Below are 22,099 nucleotides of genomic sequence, written 5' to 3'. Positions count from 1 at the left end.
GTCCCGGCCGCCGAGCAACAAGCAAAGCCGAGGATTCGGGGCCTTCCCCTGCGGAGATTCTGGATCACACAGTAACAGCGGCAGCGAAAAAGGCATTTCAGAAGTTTCTCCAGATGTTCCTCTGTTGTCTCACCTCTGTCTCCATCAAATCAGGATTGTGCACGGCACCCCACTTGACAGATTACAGATATCATTCACCGGAGCGGCCACGCAAGTTGCGTCACGCCGCCGTCTTCTCCTCTTCCAAGATGCTGGAAATTCAAGCAACACACACAAAATGCTGGAGGAACTCAGCAGGCCAGGCAGCATCTGTGGAAGAGAGTAGAGTCGACATACAGATGTTGCCCGGTCTGATGAGTTCCTCCAGCATTTTGTGTGTGTTCCCATGTCAGGTTTTGTAAAGTGTGAGGGACGGTTCCAGATTTCTTCACTTGGATCATTATATATGCGTTCAAGATTTAAATTTCAATGGGTTTAATGCTTCGTTCTCCTCTGTAATAGTAACATGCTGCATTATCTGTCTGGTTAAAGTTAGATCTGGGCTGAGAGATATATTGGAAGAAAAGCCCACGACTGGAAGAAAACCAGAACTGAAGACAAGGGAACAGCAACAATCAACCAGCCTGAGGACTGAGAGCACCAAGTGGAGAGAACCCCTCTGACTCGGAGTTTCCATTGATTCAGTCAGGGGAAAGTTTGGTGAGGCTCATTTACCCAAACACTTGTCCTTTAGACATTACATTTCCGTACCAAGGCGGTAGGAAATAGCTGGAGTGGGACTGAATAAGCCTTGAAATACCAGTTATGCCTCTGTATGACCCAGTTGCAATCACTCCAGATTTGCTAATCGCTCTGTGAAGCCACGCACAGTCCCTCATATTGTTTGCTGATTTGAAACTTCTATCAGTTCTGATGTCCCCTTGCTTGGCTGTGTTGGGTCACAATTATCATACAATGCATTTCCTCAATGTTAAGAAAGAGGTGTTGTTCAATCTACCAATATACACACGTTACCAGAGGAACTGAGGGGAAGGTTACAGGGCATTGACAATGATCATTGTACCCTCTCTGGCCACAGGGATAGTAACACATGATTGGAGCCTGTCAAATGTTGTTCTGTAATTCAATAAACCAAATGGGTTTAATCCTACGGATTATAGACCAGTGAGTGTTACATCGGGGTTGGGCCAACCCTTGGAACGGATACCTGGGGACAGCATTTGGAGGAGCATAATCTTATTTCGGGTTGCCATTTTAGCTTTTTGATGGTAAGTGGAGAAAATGGAAGGGGATGTGCTGGAGATAATTTTCCACAATGTGGACCAGTCACACACAGAATATCTACCAACACTTATTTCGACAGAGACCGATCAAGAGTCACCATGGCACTGTGCATGGAAAGTTGTGTGCAACAACACTTCTTGAAGATTTTTGAGGATGATTGTCACTGAGGGTGGGGGACTTGATGTTGTACATTTAACTCCAGTAAAGCCTTTGGCAAGATGCCTCATGACAGCTTGTTCTGGAAGATAAGGTCCCATGAGGTACAGAAAGAGAAAGTTAGATGGATTCAAAAATTGCCTTGAGGGTAGCAAGCAAAGAGTGTTGGTTGAAAGTTTCTCCTCAGAAAGGAGGCAGGTAACGAGTGGTGAACCGCAAAGCTACAAGTTGGGACATTTGATGATTGTTATTTCATAGCAATGATTTGAATGCAAGTGCACAAGGCTTGACCAGTAGTTCGCGGATGACACAAAATTAGTAGATGGTACTCACAGTGAAGATTATCGTAGTTTATAGGGGATCTGAATGGGCAGAGGAGTGTTAAATAGATTGTAAACTAACACGAGCAGCAACGGTTTCATGCTGAGGCTGGTGATGATGTGGAGAGACCTGCCAGAGCAAGTGGATGAGGCAGGTACAATTGTATCATTCTAGAAGCAGTTGGGATGAGTAGATGGTGTGAGGAAGCCGGGGGGGAAATGAGCCGAACATAGGAAATTAGGACAATCTCTGTGGGCACTGTGGTCAGCATTGTCTCGTTGGGCCGAAGGGTCTGTGTCTGTGTTCTGTTGCTGTGTGACTCTATCAGTGGGATGCGCCAGACATCACTGGACAGACATACAGATGTGGTGTGGGAGTTGATGTTCACAGGAAATGTTGTGTCCTTAAGCGAACTGCTGCTCTGATACACAGGATGGTGAGACTGTCATATTTGCAAAGTAATCGTATTCCTTCTGACTCACTGTCTGCCTGCTGTGTGTAATTCAGGGCATCACCAGTAGGTGGAGCTGTCCAGCACAGGGACTGAAGTGCAAACAAGACGACGACAATCAACAATCGTCAGTCAGAATCACAATGGCTACAGGTACGTTCACTGGGATCCTTATAATTAAACTTCTGTCGCATTTGTGCACAATAGTTGACATGAAGAAACTTACACAGATGCGAACGAGCACGGAAAGGTTTCATCAAACAGGGCCATTGAATCCCCGTTTGGTAAAGGGGCAATAGACAATAGACAATAGGTGCAGGAGTAGGCCATTCGGCCCATCGAACCAGCACCGCCATTCACTGTGATCATGGCTGATCATCCACAATCAGTATCCAGTTCCTGCCTTATCCCCATAACCTTGAGTAATGAATCAATCTAACAGTTGCAGCACAGGGACCTGACACCAGTAATGGTCGAATGACTCCGCTCACCAGGCAAAGCTTCACCTGAGTGAAGGGAGCCAGAGACACTGAATCGGGTGGTTGAGAGTCAAACACACAGGAATGTGACAGCGGTGTTCTGTGTTACGTAAAAGTCCAGGTTCAGGGTTTGTTGCACACCAGGGCCTGCTTAGAGGTGACAGACATCTCCAACTTTCATTTACACAATTCAGAGCCAGATGATTGGAGCATTTCAGGGATTTCAGAGATTGTGTGATAACACAACATTGCAGGTTTTGGAAGGGTAGCTATCAACTCCTGCCTGGTTTTCGTGACTGCTGTGCGAATGAGATGAGGCTGAGGTGTGTTTCTGAAATCTGTTTTCTATAGCCAAGCCGAGAATAGTTGAGAATCAGGATATAGCTCGTTGTAGATAAATGTGTGGTCTGCTTCGATGTTTTAATACCCCAATGAATATCAGGTCTGTTGGCAAATGGTGAATGTGGGTCTCTCAAAAACAAAAAGTTTAAGGAGCTTCGATGGCACAGGAAATATAAAACAGCAGGAGACAAACATGGAATCAAAGAAGTCTATCGAGACAATGCAATGTCATTGGTGAGTAGGATTAATGTGATTCTGACGGCATTTCCAGAGGGGAACTAAAACGGGTAACACACAAAATGATAGGGGAACTCAGCAGGCCAGGCAGCATCTATGAAGGAAAATGATTTTCTCTGAGTCAGAAAATGTTATCATTCGATTCAATCTTTTGTAATTAAATATTCAATCTGCAATCTCTCCGGTACTAATACATCCTTCCTGTAGTATTGGTATCAGAACAGCACATACTACTCCAACTGGTCCAACCAACAGTTTATACCCTTGTCACAAGATCTCTCCTCGCCTGTATTCTGCACTGCAGCTAATGATGTCAAACATGCCAACTGTCGACTCCACACATTGTCTACCTGCAATCTTTGGAGTTCAAATAAAGTTCAAAGTTCACTGTGAATTTATAATCAAAGTACATGGATGTCACCGTAAAATAAAAAGCACTGAGATTCATTTTCTTACGGGCGCAACAGCCAAATGGATATGGAACTGGCAAGGTGGAAGAAATCCGAGGGTTATTAATTTTGGAGACTTGTGACAGTGGTGCAAATGGGTGTTGGTCCACTGCTTGCTCTTTCAGTTAAGGACTTCGTAGATAAAATTAATGTCGTTCGTTAGTTTGTAGATGACATCAAAATTGGTGGTATAGTAGGTTTACGTAAACTTACAAGGAGAATGAGACGAACATGGAAAGTGCTCCAAGGAATGGGTTCACTTTGTAAAGTTAAACCAGGGTAGGAGTTGTATTGTAAATTGTAAGGCCCTGAAAAGTGTTGTAGAACGGTGGGGGGAACCAAGGGTACAGGTGCACCATTCCCTGGAACTGTTCATACATGTAGGTAAGGCACAGGATGGATGTCATTAACCATATAACCATATAACAATTACAGCACAGAAACAGGCCATCTCGGCCCTTCTAGTCCATGCCGAACGCTTACTCTCACCTAGTTCCACCGATCTGCACTCAGCCCATAACCCTCCATTCCTTTCCTGTCCATATACCTATCCAATTTTACTTTAAATGACAATTTCGAACCTACCTCTACCACTTCTACTGGAAGCTCGTTCCACACAGCTACCACTCTCTGAGTAAAGAAGATCCCCCTCGTGTTACATCTAAACTTTTGCCCCCTAACTCTCAACGCATGTCCGCTTGTGTGAATATCCCCTACCCTCAATGGAAAAAAACCATCCACGTCAACTCTATCTAACAACCTCATAATTTTAAATACCTCTATCAAGTCCCCCCTCAACCTTCTACGCTCCAAAGAATAAAGATCTAACTTGCTCAACCTTCCTCTGTAACTCAGCTGCTGAATCCCAGGTAACATTCTAGTAAATCTTCTCTGCACTCTCTCTATTCTGTTGATATCATTCCTATAATTCGGTAACCAGAACTGTATACAGCACTCCAAATTTGGCCTTACCAATGCCTTGTACAATTTTAACATATCCCAGCTCCTATACTCAATGCTCTGATTTATAAAGACCAGCATACCAAAAGCTTTCTTCACCACCCTATCCACATGAGATTCCACCTTCAGGGAACTATGCACCATTATTCCTTGATCACTCTGTTCTACTGCATTCTTCAATGCCCTACCATTTACCATGTATGTCCTATTTTGATTAGTCCTACCAAAATGTATCACCTTACACATATCAGCATTAAACTCCATCTGCCATCTTTCAGCCCACTCTTCTAATTGGCCCAAATCTCTCTGCAAGCTTTGAAAACCTGCTTCATTATTCACAACGCCACCTATCTTAGTATCATCTGCATACTTTCTAATCCAATTTACCATCCCATCATCCAGATCATTAATATATATGACAAACAACATTGGACCCAGTACAGATCCCTGAGGCACACACCAGTCACCGGCCTCCAATCTGACAAGCAGTTATCCACCACTACTGTCTGGCATCTCCCATCCAGCCACTGTTGAACGCATTTCACTACTTCAATATTAATACCTAATGATTGAATCTTCCTAACTAACCTTCCGTGTGGAACCTTGTCAAAGGCCTCACTGCAGTCCATAAGATGGAAAGGGTACAGAAAAGATTCCTCCAAGGGACAGGACAGTGTGCGTCTTAAGGGAATGGTCAGTATGTGACCCAGGGGACTGGACAGTGTGCGTATCCAGGTAATGCTCAGTCTGTGACCCAGTGGACGGGACAGTATGCGTATCCAGGTAATGGTCAGTCTGTGACCCAGGGGACGGGACAGTGTGCGTATCCAGGTAATGGTCAGTCTGTGACCCAGGGGACGGGACAGTGTGCGTCTGTAGGTAATGGTCAGTCTGTGACCCAGGGGACGGGACAGTGTGCGTCTGTAGGTAATGGCCAGTGGATGGGACAGTGTGCGTATCTAGGTAATGGTCAGTCTGTGATCCAGGGAAGTGGACGGTGTGTGACCCAAGACAATGGTCAGTCTATGGCCCAGGGGACTGGACAGTTTGTGACACAAGGGAATGGCCAGTCTGTGACATAGGGGATGTGACACTCTGACACAGCGGATCTAGGGGATCGGGCAGTGTGTATTCCGATGGCTGACACAGGTGAATGTACAGTTTGTGACCCAGGGAGATTTTTTGCTTGTGTTATATAGACTGCTCGTCAAGCGCTGCTGACCGGTTCAGAAGCAGGTGAAAACTTGGCCAGCAACTTGGCCAGCAAACTTGGTCTGCTCTTCAAGACTGCTTTGAGCATACTGACTGGCACATGTTCAGGGAGGCTGTGACTGATGGCAACTCTACCAACTTAGAGTACACGGCATTAGTGACCAGATACATCAGCAAGTGCGGCAAGAAGCCATGGATGACCGCGGAAGTGCGTGCGGTGCCGGGGACCCATGATTCCGCATTCAGAGCAGGCGACAAGGCAACGCTAACAACAGCGAGGGCCAAATTGTCCCGGACCATCAGCGAGGCAAAGTGTGCACATGCCCAGCGAATCCACAACCACTTTCAGGACAGCGGAGACACGCGGCGCATGTGGAAGGGCATTCAGGACATCACCAACTACATGACAACACCGCCTGCCTGTGTTGGTGATGCCTCCCTCTCAGATGCGCTGAATAACTTCTATGCTCGGTTTGAGGCGAATAATGACGTAGCGGCGAGGAAGAGCACCCGTCCTCCAAATGACCAGGTGTTATGTCTTACCGTGGGTGATGTGGGGAGAACCCTGCACAGGGTCAAGCCACGGAAGGCTGCTGGACCAGACAATATTCCTGGCAGAGTGCTCAGAGGATGTTCAGACCAGCTAGCTGAGATTCTCACTGACATCTTCAACATCTCCCTGAGCAGCGCTGTAGTTCCTATGTGCTTCTAGGCTGCCACCTAGAAGTGCTTGAAGTGTTTGCCTCAATTTAAAAACAAAGCAGTATTCTTCTTTAAACCCCAGTTAATGTTTGACCCTCCTGTTATTTTCTTTTTCTTACAGAGCAGCAAAAACGGGTCACACCTGTTCTCAAAATGGGTCAAGGCGCGAGCAGTGGAGGAGTTCCAGTGACGTCAACATCGGGAAAGTACACGGGTATGTTGACGAATTATTTTAATTTATAAATACTCTGCTGTTTCTGTGTCTCGGTATAATTCAACATCGGCAATTCGGAAAATACTTATGAAAACTGAGCAGAGAGATGAGAGTGAGAGTTAACATCTCTGGGGAAACACAGTCACACGTGGAAGGAGTACAATTACCGTCTGCTCCTGCTCCTCTAACAGATTGTGATGGACATTAAAATAGCGAGTTACTCCAGAAAACAAGACATTCTGCAGATGCTGAAAGTTTCGGGCAACACAAAGGCACACAAAAGATGGGCAGAACTCAGCAGGTCAGGCAGCATCCATGGAGAGGATAAATATTTCATGTTTTGGATCAAGACCACAAGGAATAGCAAGTAATGTGGCAATATCTGGAATTTTTGTCCCCTTCATTTCCAGTCCAAATGAAGGGCCTTGACCCGAAATGTTGATTGTTTATTCTCCTCCATAGATGCTGCCTGACATGCTGAGTACCTCCAGCATTTTGCGAGATATACCAGAGATTTGCCGAGGAAGGGAATGACCAGGCGGGCAGACAGTAACACAAAACAAAGTGGTGGTGATGGGCAGTACCAGGAGAGTGATGGTGATGGGTGAACATATTCTCAGGAATAAACACAGTCCTTTCCAAACAGGGAGTTATACTCCTGGGTGCAAGAAAGTTCAACAGAAGGAACTAAACCCCCTCCTACACCCCCGATGCTCCGACCTCCAGGCCGCATCCATTCTCCTCATCCCCAGTCCCACCCCCATCTCCCACAACACCCCCTTCTCCACCATATACATCTCGGATTGTGTTCCATGAACTTATGCACCAATTTTAGTTTCCTGAGAGAAAGTTGCTGTCTAATGGGATGTTGGTAATTTATTCAATTGTTTCTCCATTTTCCTTCACAGGTCCGAGCTCGGCGATCACCGAGCTCCTGGCAGGCTGGAACGATTTCCAGCTGCTGCAGCTGACGGATTTCTACCGGGACAGGCTGGAGCAGGCGATGGAAGGAGGGGTGCACGGAGTGAGCCTGGCGTTAACGGCCGAGAATCAGTTCAGTGGAGAGGAACATCGGGTGAGTGGGAGGGAGAATGGGTTTGAATTTTCGCACATCACAGGACTGATGGGTGTCGGAACTCTGACTCATCGGGTATTAAATTAGATAAAAGAAACACTGGGGAATAAATACTGTACATGCAAGCACAAAGATGTGAATCTGAACGAGTGATAGAAAGGGGTGAAAAGACCCCGCGGACTGGTGGGTGGCTGCTCAGTGTTCGGAGTGAGTTGAGCAGGTAACAGTTCTGTGGGCTCACAGTATTAAATGGAAATATGATGGGAGGTTTCAGTTTGGGAACACCGTACAGCATGACGGCAGGATGTCAGTGAGTACCGGGACATTATCAGTGAATGCTACAGGAGCTCGAGTGTGTTCTGTTCTGGGTGGAGATGATTCTGTTACAATCTGTAACTGCAAACAGTGTGAATCGGGGAATACTGCCATGTTGTAATGTGTAATCACTGAATAAACTTCCACTGGAAAAGGCAAAGGAAAGGAATTAGATGTCAGCCGGTAGTCCGTTGTTATAGAAACATAGAAACATAGAAACATAGAAAATAGGTGCAGGAGTAGGCCATTCGGCCCTTCGAGCCTGCACCGCCATTTATTATGATCATGGCTGATCATCCAACTCAGAACCCAGCCTTCCCTCCATACCCCCTGACCCCTGTAGCCACAAGGGCCATATCTAACTTCCTTTTAAACATAGCTAATGAACTGGCCTCAACAGTTTGCTGTGGCAGAGAATTCCACAGATTCACCACTCTCTGTGTGAAGAAGTTTTTCCTAACCTCGGTCCTAAAAGGCTTCCCCTCTATCCTCAAACTGTGACCCCTCGTTCTAGACCTCCCCAACATCGGGAACAATCTTCCTGCATCTAGCCTGTCCAATCCCTTTAGGATCTTATACGTTTCAATCAGATCCCCCCTCAATCTTCTAAATTCCAACGAGTACAAGCCCAGTTCATCCAGTCTTTCTTCATATGAAAGACCTGCCATCCCAGGAATCAATCTGGTGAACCTTCTTTGTACTCCCTCTATGGCAAAGATGTCTTTCCTCAGATTAGGGGACCAAAACTGCACACAATACTCCAGGTGTGGTCTCACCAAGGCCTTGTACAACTGCAGTAGTACCTCCCTGCTCCTGTACTCGAATCCTCTCGCTATAAATGCCAGCATACCGTTCGCCTTTTTCACCGCCTGCTGTACCTGCATGCCCACTTTCAATGACTGGTGTATAATGACACCCAGGTCTCGTTGCACCTCCCCTTTTCCTAATCGGCCACCATTCAGATAATAATCTGTTTTCCTATTTTTGCCACCAAAGTGGATAACTTCACATTTATCCACATTAAATTGCATCTGCCATGAGTTTGCCCACTCACCCAACCTATCCAAGTCACCCTGCATCCTCTTAGCATCCTCCTCACTGCTAACACTGCCACCCAGCTTCGTGTCATCCGCAAACTTGGAGATGCTGCATTTAATTCCCTCATCCAAGTCATTAATATATATTGTAAACAACTGGGGTCCCAGCACTGAGCCTTGCGGTACCCCACTAGTCACCGCCTGCCATTCTGAAAAGGTCCCGTTTATTCCCACTCTTTGCTTCCTGTCTGCTAACCAATTCTCCACCCACACCAATACCTTACCCCCAATACCGTGTGCTTTAAGTTTGCACACTAATCTCCTATGTGGGACCTTGTCAAAAGCCTTTTGAAAATCCAAATATACCACATCCACTGGTTCTCCCCTATCCACTCTACTAGTTACATCCTCAAAAAATTCTATGAGATTCGTCAGACATGATTTTCCTTTCACAAATCCATGCTGACTTTGTCCGATCATTTCACCGCTTTCCAAATGTGCTGTTATCACATCCTTGATAACTGACTCCAGCAGTTTCCCCACCACCGACGTTAGGCTAACCGGCCTATAATTCCCCGGTTTCTCTCTCCCTCCTTTTTTAAAAAGTGGGGTTACATTAGCCACCCTCCAATCCTCAGGAACTAGTCCAGAATCTAACGAGTTTTGAAAAATTATCAGTTATGTTGGACACTGGCGGACTGAGCAGATGAATCACATCATCCTTTTCTGCATCTTCTCTGCAACTGCTCACCGTTATGAAAACTCTCCTATTTTCTTTTTAACTGCGATACTTTTTTTTCTGATTTTCTGATTTCTGTTTCCATCGTCAAATCTGATGAGGAATTATTTATGGATTTGGAGCCACGTCAATGAAGCGGTCACAGACCAGCCAGGATCTCATTGACTGGTGGGCCAGGTTCACGGTGAATGTCCCTCCGTGTGCTCTGCACTCAGAGTGTACAGTCCATGTCCAGACAGGATCAGCACCCGTCCGGGTGACTGCTCAGTGTGATCCCGTTACAGAGCACATCATTTACTTCTCATTCTCTGTGTGAAGCTGTCAGTCCCCAATATGTTCACTGTTACTCTTCACAGAAAATCTCTGATCTCGCTGATAAGGGAGAGCGGGCGGACAGTTCTAAACTCCTCCTGAGCCTGGTGATGGAGAAAGGCTCCCTCGCCCGACGGGTGATGTGGGAAACCTTTGTGAAAATGCGGATTTGTGTCCCAAAGTTGGACAAAATACTGAAAGAAATACAGGAACATGGTGAGATAATATCAGAGATTAATTTAAATTTAGATTGAACACAGAACACTACTATCATTTCCTCAATTTGTTTAACTTCAAACAGGTTGTGATCCCTCCCATCGATCAAATCCCGCTCAGGCTTTGCTGACGGTTCTCAGTGAGCTGAAAGGTAAGTGAACGTGCATTGAACATTGCAGAGTATAACACGGGGATAAGCCATTAGGCATATCATACTTTTGCCGAACCAGCTCAGAAGTAAATCAAACATGCCCAAACTCTAATCTCTCCTTCCTACACCATGTCCCTATGCCTCCATCTTCCTTACATCCATGTGCCTCTCCAAACGTCTCTTAAAAGCCTCTGAGAATCTGCCTCTACCACCTTACCAGGCAGTGCGTTCCAGGCATCCACGACTCTGATTAAAAATATATATATATATATCCCTCACATCCCCCTTAAACCAACCCCCTCTCACCTTCACTGCAGGCCCTCTAGTAATAGACAGTTCAACACCAGGAGACCGATTCTCTCTGTCCACTCTGTCTAAGCCTCTCATAAACTTGTCAATCTGTGTCAGATCCCTCAGCCTCTGATGATCCAGAGAAAATAATCTAATTTTCTCCAGCCTCTGATGATAGCACATGCTCTCTGAACCAGGCAGCATCCTGGTGAACCTCTTCTGCACCCTCTCTAAAGCCTGAACATCCCTTCGGTAGAGGGACGATTGGAACGGTACGCAATGGCCCAGATGTAGCCGAAGCAGAGTTTATAAAGTTGAAACTTAACCTCTGTTTCCACCAATGGTTGTAATTTTTGGAGGGCGGTTAAGTAGTTGAACCACAAGGATCTGACCTGGTAAATTGTTGGCACTGTGACAGATAACACAGTGAGACACAGGGAAATATGTTTGCTAGAGGGAGAGTTTTCAAAGGACACTTTGAGAAAAGAAGCAGAGAGCTGGCGAGTTTGAGGAAAGCGGTCACAACACTCTAGGGTCTGCAACTACAGATCTCTCCACAGGTGTCTGGGTGGAGAAGGCTGTGATCTGGAGAATGAAAAAATAAACTTATATTTCTTCACACCAGAAAGTCAAAACCTTCTCTTTCCAGCCACTGTCCCCTCCTGAACAGCCTCATCGTTGACTTTTTTCTAAACTCCCCCAGTTCCTGTGGACTATCTTTTCTTAGAGTTGGGCGTGCACTGAAGTTCCAGTCACAGAATAGTAATAATAGCATCACTTTAATTAGAAAAGCAGGTAACATCCCAACCGGTCTGTTCAACCACAGAGCAGCATATGAACACCGCTGTGTTCACATCTGCACTCCCCAGTACAAACACTGCTACAGTGTTAGAGAGGGTGAGATTGGGGGGCATATTCCTCAGCTCAGTCCACAGAAGCTGAAATTCATGTCTGCCGGCGTTGTGTGATGGACACTGTGGAAGGATGAGAGATGGGAATTAGGACAGGGAAACCGAGAGTTGTGGGATCGTGGCAATGAAGGTGCAAAGGACTGAAAATATCTATAAATAATATTGCAGTTAATTAAATTGTGACCGTCTGGATGGGATGCTCACTAAATCCATAAGCCCATCATGTCTGTGAAAATGGAGCCCGGAGCAGTGCACAGGCTCAAGAGATTGTGAGGCTTCATCATCGCAGACTGAGTTGGATCACTCAACTGGACATTGAACAGAGGAGAGAGTGTAGGAAAGACAGATATCACAAAACTTACTAATATTGCATCAGTCCATGTTTTATATGATTATTCGAAGCTCTTAACAGAAATATAAGGAATCTCGGCCAGAACCCTGGTTCAGTCTCTTTCATTTACAAGAACAAATCCCGAAGATGATAATTTAAATATGGGACCAGAGATAGACGAATCAGGAAGTTTCCAAACTACTCACTTCGCTGTCACCTCTGTTAATGCTATTCCAGACCACATCCGGTCAATGAAACCCCTCAGTTTCCCTGAACCATGGGTTTGGTAAATCGCTACAAGCTTGTTCGTCACCATTCCTCATGTTGCTTGCCGAGGGAACAGACACGACAGTGAAATTCCCACACCCATTTCTGAATAGGAAGCAGATAGACTCGTTGATTATTGAAGAACATCATTTATACCATTGTCACATACTCTAAAGTAAATATGTCCACAATCAGTTTTCCTGCGCTTCCTAGCACAGCGAATACATTGAATGGAGACCCCACACATACCTGACAGCGTCCTAACACACTGTGAGACCCCCAAAACCACTGACAGTGTCTTGACACACTGGGAGATCCCCACACACCCCGTTAGGATCCTGACACACTGTGAGACCCCACACACCCCTGGAAGGGTCCTGACATACCGTGAGACCCCAGACAGATAGAGAGGGTCCTGACACACTGTGAAACCCTACACATCTCTGGAAGGGTCCTAACATACTGTGAGACCCCACACACACTGCCAGGGTCCTGACACACTGTGAGAAACCCCCTCCCCCCCCCCCCCGACACACACACACACCTCTGACATGGTCTTGACACATTGTGAGACCCCACACACACCTGACAGGGTCCTGACACACTTTGAGGTCAGATCTTATCAGAGAGATTAATGTAAATGAACCCTTAGGAGGCAGAGAGGGACTGCAGAAAAGAAAAAAAGAAATGCAATGTGATCTAGGAAAAGTGAATGGGAAGTTAATTGATTGGGAAGCTTTTAAAATGTAACAAAAGCAACAGAAAAGCATAAAGAAGGGATGAAGGCAAAAAAAAAAAATTAGGCCAACACACAGAAAATGATGCAGAACCTCAGCAAACCAGGCAGCCTCTATGGAGAAAGTACAGTCGACGTTTCGGGCCGAGAAATTTCGGTGGGACTGGAGAGATAACGCTGAGGAGTAGGTTTGAAAGGTGGAAGGCGGGAGGGGAGAGAGAAACGTCAGGTGAATGGTGAAACTTGCAGCGGGAGGGATGAACATCGAGCTAAGACCCGACGTAGATTGGAAAACCGTTTCGCCGAGTATCTACGCTGTGGCCGCCAGAGCAAGTGGGTTCTCCCAGTGGCCTGCCATTTTATTTCCGATACGTCAGTCCATGGCCTCCTGCAAAGTCGGGATAAGGCCACACTCAGGTTGGAGGAACAACAGCTTATATTGCGTTTGAGTAGCCTCCAACCTGATGGCACGAATATCGATTTATCAAACATCCAGTAAAGCTTCCCCTCCCCCTTCACCGTTCCCCATGTCCTTGTACTTCCTTCATGCTATCTCCTTGCCTGTCCATTGCTTCCTTCTGGTGCACCCCCTACACCTTTATTTTTCTTCCAGGGCCTTCTGTCTCTATCAAGAATCAACATCCTAGCTCTTTGATTCATCCCTTCCCCTCCAAGTTTCATCTATCTCCTGGCATTTCTCTTTCCATCCGCTCCCTCACCTTTCAAATCTACTCCTCAGCTTTTTGTCTCCAGTCCTGCCGAAGGATCTCGGCCCGAAACATCAACTGTTCCACAGACACTGCCTGCCCTGCTGAGTTACTCAAGCATTTTATGTGTGTTGCTTGGATTTCCAGAATCTGCAGATATTCTCTTGTTTGTGAAATAATAGGCCAGTTAGCCTAACCTAAGTGATTGGGAAACTGTTAGAGCCTATAAATTTTAAATTACTATGATTTCACATTGCACATTTATATGGAGACGTAACATATAGATTTTTACTCCTCATGTATGTGAAGGATGTAAGAAATAAAGTCAATTCAATTATTAATGTTCAGGTTTCCATGTATTTGGAGCCTAGTGATAACATAAGTCAAAGTCAGCATAGTTTATATTAAGGAAAATCTTGCTTTACTAATTTTCTAGAGTTCATTGAGTATTTTCCAAGCAGGCTGGACAAAGGACAGGCAGTGGATGTCATTTACTTGGATTTTCAGAAGGCGTTTGATAAGTTGCCATACATGAGGCTGCTTAACAAGATAAAATCTGATGGTGTTGCAGGGAAAGTTACTGGCATTGATAGACCCATGGCCGGTGGGTAGGAGGTAGGGAGTGAGAATAAAGGGAATCTTTTCAGTTTGTCTGCCGGTGACTGGTGGTTTTCCTCAGGGGTCAGTATTGGCACCGCTACTTTTCACATTGTGTGTCAATGATTTAGATAATGGAATTGATGGCTTTGTGACCAAGTTTACGGATGATACACAGATAGGTGAAGGGGTAGGTGTGCTGAGGAAGCAATGCCATTGCAGCAGGACTTGGAGAAAGGAAAAATAGTGCGGACTGTTATCTCAATAAGGAAAATGTTTAAACATCCGAGGTTAATGTGGCATCATGCTGGCACCAACGTTGTGAGCCGAAGGGCATATTCCTGTGTTGTTCTGTGTTCTATGCAGGTCCCGTGACGGCTGAAATCCTGTAACACCTGCTACCGAAATTCATCGGTCTCTGCTCTCTTCTTCACCACCCGGCCAGTAATCGACATGGTTTTCAAACTTGTATTTCAAGTCATAGACCAGTAGCATCTCCTCTTTCTCCCCTTTCCACAGACGTTGTCTGACCTGTACTCACATCTACATTCCCGTCCTTCTACAGCTGTGCTGCAGAGGGCAGGCCAACATGCTGTATAACTGTGGCGGACTGGAAGGCTCTACAACGGGTAGTCAAAACCGCCAAACGCATCACCGGCACCCCCAGCCTACCTTCCATCAGGGACATATATACAGAAAGGCTCCGAAAAAGGGCCAGCAGCATCAGGAAGGATCCCACCTATCCTGCCTGTGGGCTGTTTGCCCCTCTCCCATGAGAGAGGAAGTGACGTACCATCCACAGTAGGACCACCAGACTAAAAGTCAAGTCAAGTCACTTTTTATTGTCATTTCGACCATAACTGCTGGTACAGTACACAGTAAAAACAAGACAACGTTTTTCAGGACCATGGTGTACATGACCAATACAAAAACTACACTGAACTACGTAAAAAAAAAAACTCAAAACTACACTGGACTACAGATATTCACAGGACTGCATAGAGTGCACAAAACAGTGCAGGCATTACAATATATAATAAACAAGACAGTAGGCACAGTAGAGGACAGCAGGTTGGTGTCGGTCCAGGTTCCGGGTATTGAGGAGTCTGATGGCTTGGGGAAGAAACTGTTACATAGTCTGGTCGTGAGAGCCCGAATGCTTCGGTGCCTTTTTCCAGATAGCAGGAGGGTGAAGAGTTTGTATGAGGGGTGCGTGGGGTCCTTCATAATGCTGTTTGCTTTACGGATACAGCGTGTGGTGTAAGTGTCTGTAATGGCGGGAAGAGAGACTCCGATGATCTTCTCAGCTGACCTCACTGTCCGCTGCAGGGTCTTGCGATCCGATACGGTGCAATTTCCGAACCAGGCCATGATGCAGCTGCTCAGGATGCTCTCAATACAACCTCCGTGGAATGTGGTGAGGATGGGGGTGGGAGATGGACTTTTCTCAGCCTTCGCAGAAAATAGAGACGCTTTGGGCTTTCTTTGCTATGGAGCTGGTGTTGAGGGACCAGGTGAGATTCTCCGCCAGGTGAGCACCAAGAAATTTGGTGCTCTTAACGATCTCTACGAGGAGTCGTCGATGCTCAACGGAGAGTGGTCGTTCCGTGTCCTCCTGAAGTCAACAACAATATCTTTTGTTTTGTGCACTTTCAGAGTCAGGTTGTTGACTCTGCACCGGTCTGTTAGCCGCTGTACCTCCTCTCTGTGTGCTGACTCATTCGTTCTTGCTGATGAGACCCACCACGGTTGTGTCATCAGCGAACTTGAGGATGTGGTTCGAGCTGTGTGTTACTGCACAGTCGTGGGTCAGCAGAGTGAACAGCAGTGGACTGAGCACACAACCCTGGGGGCCCCCGTGCTCAGTGTTAAGGTGTTGGAGATGCTGCTTCCAATCCGGACTGACTGAGGCCTCCCAGTCAGGAAGTCTAGGATCCAGGGTATCCAATCAGTTACTTCCTCAAGCAGTAAGACTGATCAACACTTCCAATGACTAAACCACCCCTCCACAACTAACAATCCCACCCCACCACCAGCACTATTTTAAAATATTCTGTCACAACCACCCGAGGTCAGAGTGACTCTTGTATCGTTTGTACTTATATTTATTGTGTTTTCCGTTGCTTTCTTTATCTGAGTTTTTATGCTACATCAGATCCAGAATAACAATTATTTATTTCTCCTTTACATTTTTGTATATTGAATTTTAAATCTGTTGAGTATTTGCAACACATACTCTGTAAGAGACACCAGACTCAAACCACTTTCTGGAGGAACTCAGTGAGCTGAGCAGCATCTGTGATGATGGAGTGGGGAAGCTGTTTGCGTTTGTGTCAAAATGCTGACTGTCTCATTCTCCTGAACAAGGCGTTGATATTTTCTCCCCCAATCACCCACCCACAGTACACATGCTGATCAACAAAGATACTTCTTGGTATTTTGAATCAGTAACAGTGGGAGGGGAGGGGGGAGGTGTAATTCCCCGACCTGTTCTTTTGACAGATGCCCACTATCCTTTTCTCTGTTCCCATACGCCACATCAACACTGGGCTTTCAAAGTTCTTCCACAGGAACATTGATAGCTGTGGTACTAGTGGGATGATCTCCAGTACGGGGCAGTCGGGGGTCAAAAACTACCAGGGAAATACTCACCTTCACAGTACAATTAATGTGGAAATCTGATGACCTGCTCTTTATCTGGAACATGTCTCTCCTTCTATTTTGGGGTCTGTTAATCGAATTCACTTTACTGTACGAAAATCTATTGATGAATCCAGTTAATGCAATAGTGTTGAACTAATACTAGCGTATTTAAATACTGAGTTCTGAGTTCAGGCGTCTAACACTGTCTGTTCCCGTGGAAGATGTTCAACAGAAACACAAGGAGACTCTGCGGGCACAAACTGAAGCACTGAGAGTCAACACGATCCTGATGAGGGAGAAGGTGAAGGTTTTCCAGCTGGTTGATCGATACGCTGAGCTCACGGTCATTTCTACTGTTCGACATCGGAGACTGGTGGAACATGAGCTGCTGGCAAGAGGCAGAGACCACGAGGAGTGGAGAGAAAATCAGCTCTGCGGAGAGCTGGAAAAAATCCGGACTGATCAGTTATTCCAGAGCAGTTTTTCCCGGAGTAAATCCAAATCTTTGAGTTCGGCAGCAGTGGCCGGAGTCCCGGGAATTGGAAAAACAACAATGGTACAAAAGCTTGTTTATGACTGGGCCACGGGGAAAATATACCAACAATTCCAGTTTGTCTTCAGTTTCAAATTCCGCGATTTAAACTCATTTAACTGCAGAATAAACCTGAGGGAACTGATTCTGGATCAGTATCCTTACTTTGATAATATCCTGAGAGAGGTCTGGAAGAACCCAAAGGGATTGCTGTTTATATTCGATGGTTTGGATGAATTCAAACACAGGATCGATTTTGCTGACCGTCGGAGAGATGCAAAACCCAAGCACCAGTGCCCAGATCCCGAGTGGTGGTGTGAAGTGTCTGACATTGTGTACAGTTTAATCCAGGGCAAGCTGCTCCCAGGGTGTTCAGTGCTGGTGACCACCCGTCCCACTGCGTTACATTTATTGGAAAAGGCAGAGGTCAGTATCTGGGCTGAAATCCTGGGATTTGATGGTGAGGAACGGAAGAAATATTTCATCAGACATTTTGAAGATCAGACGGTGGCAGCAGCTGTTTTCAAACATGTGAAGGAGAACGAGATCCTGTACACCATGAGCTACAACCCCTCCTACTGCTGGATCCTCGCTCTGGCACTGGGCCCCTTCTTCACACAAAGAGTCAGCGACCCGCAGCGAGTTCCCAAGACCATCACCCAACTGTACTCCTACTATATTTACAACATCCTGAAAAACCACAGCCGTGAGATTGAGAAGCCCCGTGCTGTGTTACTCGGGGTTGGTCAGATGGCCTTCAGCGGAGTGTCCGAGAGGAAGATTGTGTTTACAGATGGAGATTTGATCAACTACAATCTGCAGCCTTCCCAGTTCCTGTCCGGGTTCCTGATGGAGCTTTTAGAGAGAGAGGATTCTGCCCGGTGTGTGGTGTACACATTCCCACACCTCACCATCCAAGAGTTTGTAGCTGCAGTTGCACAATTCCTGAATCCACATGCCATCGATATCCTGAATTTCCTCACTGAAGCCCACACCATGAGAGATGGGCGATTTGAGGTTTTTCTCCGTTTTGTTGCTGGTCTCTCCAACCCAATGACAGCTCGGGGCCTGGAGGAGTTTCTGGGTTCTTTTTCTCATCAAACAACCTGCCGGGTGATTGACTGGGTGAAGGAGGAGGTTAAACGCCGGAGTGGAAACACAGAGAGTGAAGCTGGTAAAAGGAACCTCCTGAACACATTGCACTACCTGTTTGAGTCTCAGAATCGTGGACTGGCTCAGGCCGCACTGGGATCTGTGGAAACACTTTCACTCAGTGGAATGACACTGACCCCGATTGACTGCGCGGTCCTGTCTCATGTCATCGGACTCTGTGATACTATAAAACACCTCGACCTAGAGAACTGCCACATTCAGTGTGAAGGAATCCAGCGGCTGGGACCCGGGCTGCACAAATGCCAGGAGTTGAGGTAACTTGATTTATCTTTCACTCTGAACAGTGAAATTGTCCCATTGTTTTGTTTCAATGTAAAAGGATTGGGTATGACTGTAGTAAACCAGAGAGTAAAGAATTGTGACAAATGACCAGGGTATAGGTCAGTAATTTCCCAAGGACGGGAGGGTTCTGTGGTTCCTTATGAAGGAATGTTGGAAACTTCATCAGATCAGTGAACAACGGCCATTGGTTTAATGGTAGTAAATCACAGGAATGGCCGTGTTTCCCGCTGCCTGTGACACGTCCATTGACAATGTTCATTCTCACTGTTACCAACACCCAGACCGACACTGACTGCAGCAGGTGGGACAGAGAATCACAACCCCTCCCGGTGAGGGACAGGAGACCCTCACCGGCCTGTCCCAGCTTTAAAACACCTTCGCGGTGAGGGAAAAGACACCGTTAGTGGACTGTCCCAGCCAGAGGGAGAGAATTCCCTTTGTGAGATTGTCCTCCCTCTGCCCTTCCACGTGTGTGAATGTGCTCACTAACCCCCCCCCCCAACCCCGCCCCACCACCCAATGGTCATGTCCTCTACCAATTATGGGCCTTATTCAGACCTTCCATTCACAAGCGATCTACCATTCGTCCTGTGGGATTTCTGTTCCCCATCCTCTTCCTTCTGTGGGAACTCTCTTTCCCATCCCCCTTCCTCCTGTGGGAACTCTCTTCCCCATTCTCATTGATCCTGTGGGATCTCTCTTCCCCATCCCACTCCCAGCTGTGGGATCTTTCTTCCCCGTTCCCCTCCCTCCTGTGGGACCTCTCTTCCCCATCCCCCTTCCTCCTGTTGGATCTGTTTTCCCATCTCTTTTCCTCAGGTGGGGTCACTTCCATCTCCCGTCGACACTTTCCCGATTACAGATCTTCCTCACTGTGGAACTTTCGTCCCATCATTCAACCCTGCCCCTCCTGACCCTCTCACATCAGTAACACTTTTCTAACCAGGGTCACACCGACAGACAAAATTACTGACATTCGGTGAATAGCCTGGAGCTGGGCAGTGAGGGACATTGACAGTGATGGGAACTCCGATCAGTGATTTACCTGAAGGGTTTAATGTTTCCTGAAATATCGGAAAGAGAGAAATTCCCTCAGACCCACGGTTTGAATCACTTTGTTCTTCAATTTGTCTTTTTGTGTTTAGACTGGTTGATAATGAACTGGGAGATTCAGGAGTGAAACTGGTGTCTGCGGCTCTGAGGAACCCGGAGTGTAAAATACAGAAACTGTGGTAAGTACCAGACTGAGGGAGATTGTGTTTACAGTCACTGGGTGTCTGACACTGAACATTAATGTGATCAGTAACAGTGTTACTGATAAACACTGGGGATCTGTAACGTCTCCGGTCTCTCTGTGTCCTTCACCCTCACTCTCTCTCATCTCCAGGCTGGGGGATGTCGGTCTCACAGATTCTGGTGCCGAGGATCTCGCCTCCGCTCTCACTGCCAAACCATCACTCTCGGAGCTGGATCTGAGTGGTAATAAACTGGGAGATTCAGGAGTGAAACTGGTGTCTGTAGCTCTGAGAAACCCGGAGTGTAAATTACAGAAACTGTGGTAAGTACCAGACTGTGGGAGATTGTGTTTATAGTCACTGGGTGTCTGACACTGAACATTAATGTGATCAGTATTTGTGTTACTGATAAACACTGGCGATTTGTACCGTCTCCTGTCTCTCTGTGTCCTTCACCCTCACTCTCTCTCATCTCCAGGCTGGAGAATGTCGGTCTCACAGATTCTGGTGCCGAAGATCTCGTCTCCGCTCTCAGTACAAACCCATCACTGACGGAGCTGAAGCTGGAATTAAACTCGCTGACAGACCGATCTGTCCCCGCTCTCCGCCGCCTCATACTGACCCTCCCGAGTCTGGAGCTGATCAAGTGGGTGATTGTGTTAATGTTCAATGTGATAAAATATCAGCGGATCCGCGGGTTTTCTGGTGATATTTGTCTGTGAGTGTTGTTGAAACATTAACCCCAGTCCCCTGTTACTGACACTGTTGTGTAAACTGTTTATTTCATCTTTATTCTCCCATCTGTTTCAGGCTGTTGGCGAATGATTTCAGTAGGACCGGGAGGAAGGAACTGAGATCTCTGCAGGAACCCAGACCCGGACTGACAGTGGATCTGTGAACATCTGAATATGTGAACATCCCCGCCCGCCGGTTGGGGACATTTTGGCCGATTCTCCGCCCTCCCCTTTAACTCCCGACCTTACCTTTAATGGTCGCGCTCGGGGTTTAGTTTCCAACGCTTCTTACAGAACTGGCTCCAGTCTCGCGCCTTGTGACGTTCGGAGCATTCCCGCAGTGACGTATTTCCGTCTGCTGTCCAGCGGCGCTGCTTCAGCCTTGAGACCCCGGGTAATTACACAGACAGGAGGAAACCGGTGGGGCCGGGGCTCAGTCTGGGACACCGATGTCCCGGGGTGATATTTTCCCCGGAGAGAATCATTTTGGTCCATTTGCTGAGGACGGTGCATTTGGCAGTCTGTTAAATTGACAAATAACTCGGCAGTGACCCTGGATCTGCAGCGATCTCGGACACGGCCCTGAAGTGTGGTTTTAGAATCATCGATGCAGAGTGACGGAGAGAAACGGGACTGATTATTCAAACCGTCGCTGGTTGTCGTCGGTCGGTCAGTTAATTGTGTGTGACTGTGAGTGAGTCGGGAGCTGCTTATTTATTCCCGCACGTCAGCAGCTCACACGTTGTTTAATTTACATTTGTCATGATGAAATCAATAAACCGCTGTAACTTCCTGTCTTGGTGTCGGACTTGAGATTTATTTGAGGTTTCTGTTGCCCCCTGCACCCTGTGCAACGCAACAGTGGGTCGGAGCTCCTCACACTGACACAGTAGCGTCTCAGCTCCAGGCTGAGGGAGGTCGGACTTGACACACGGGGTCAGACACAGAGTGAAGCTCCCTCCACCCCAACCCATCACACAGTCCCGGGGTCAGACAGGGTGAGGAGCT

At 46.8% G+C, this 22,099-nt stretch overlaps 1 protein-coding gene across 1 annotated transcript; it reads left to right on the top strand.

The window, feature by feature from the left end:
* Positions 1–642: 642 nt before the first annotated feature.
* LOC134341751 (NACHT, LRR and PYD domains-containing protein 3-like) lies at positions 643–21,870 on the top strand. The gene is made up of 11 exons (XM_063039661.1): positions 643–699; positions 2,269–2,365; positions 6,715–6,807; positions 7,716–7,882; positions 10,330–10,501; positions 10,587–10,652; positions 17,357–19,094; positions 20,268–20,354; positions 20,510–20,680; positions 20,836–21,003; positions 21,168–21,870. The coding sequence occupies exons 2-11, from the start codon at positions 2,356–2,358 to the stop codon at positions 21,253–21,255; spliced, it is 2,760 nt and encodes a 919-aa protein (XP_062895731.1). The 5' UTR covers positions 643–699; positions 2,269–2,355; the 3' UTR covers positions 21,256–21,870.
* Positions 21,871–22,099: the final 229 nt, after the last annotated feature.

This window comes from Mobula hypostoma, unplaced genomic scaffold (genome assembly GCF_963921235.1).
Source record: "Mobula hypostoma unplaced genomic scaffold, sMobHyp1.1 scaffold_62, whole genome shotgun sequence".
Taxonomy (NCBI): domain Eukaryota; kingdom Metazoa; phylum Chordata; class Chondrichthyes; order Myliobatiformes; family Myliobatidae; genus Mobula; species Mobula hypostoma.
Note: the sequence above shows the minus strand (reverse complement) of the source record. Positions and strands in the feature narration are given on the sequence as shown.

What these genes read in the sequence shown, in the direction of transcription:
- LOC134341751 (XM_063039661.1), top strand. An exon ending in GAAAGAAATACAGGAACATG is followed by an intron (nt 10,502 to 10,586) that starts GTGAGATAATAT and finishes AACTTCAAACAG; the next exon opens with GTTGTGATCCCTCCCATCGA. An exon ending in CCGAGTCTGGAGCTGATCAA is followed by an intron (nt 21,004 to 21,167) that starts GTGGGTGATTGT and finishes CATCTGTTTCAG; the next exon opens with GCTGTTGGCGAATGATTTCA.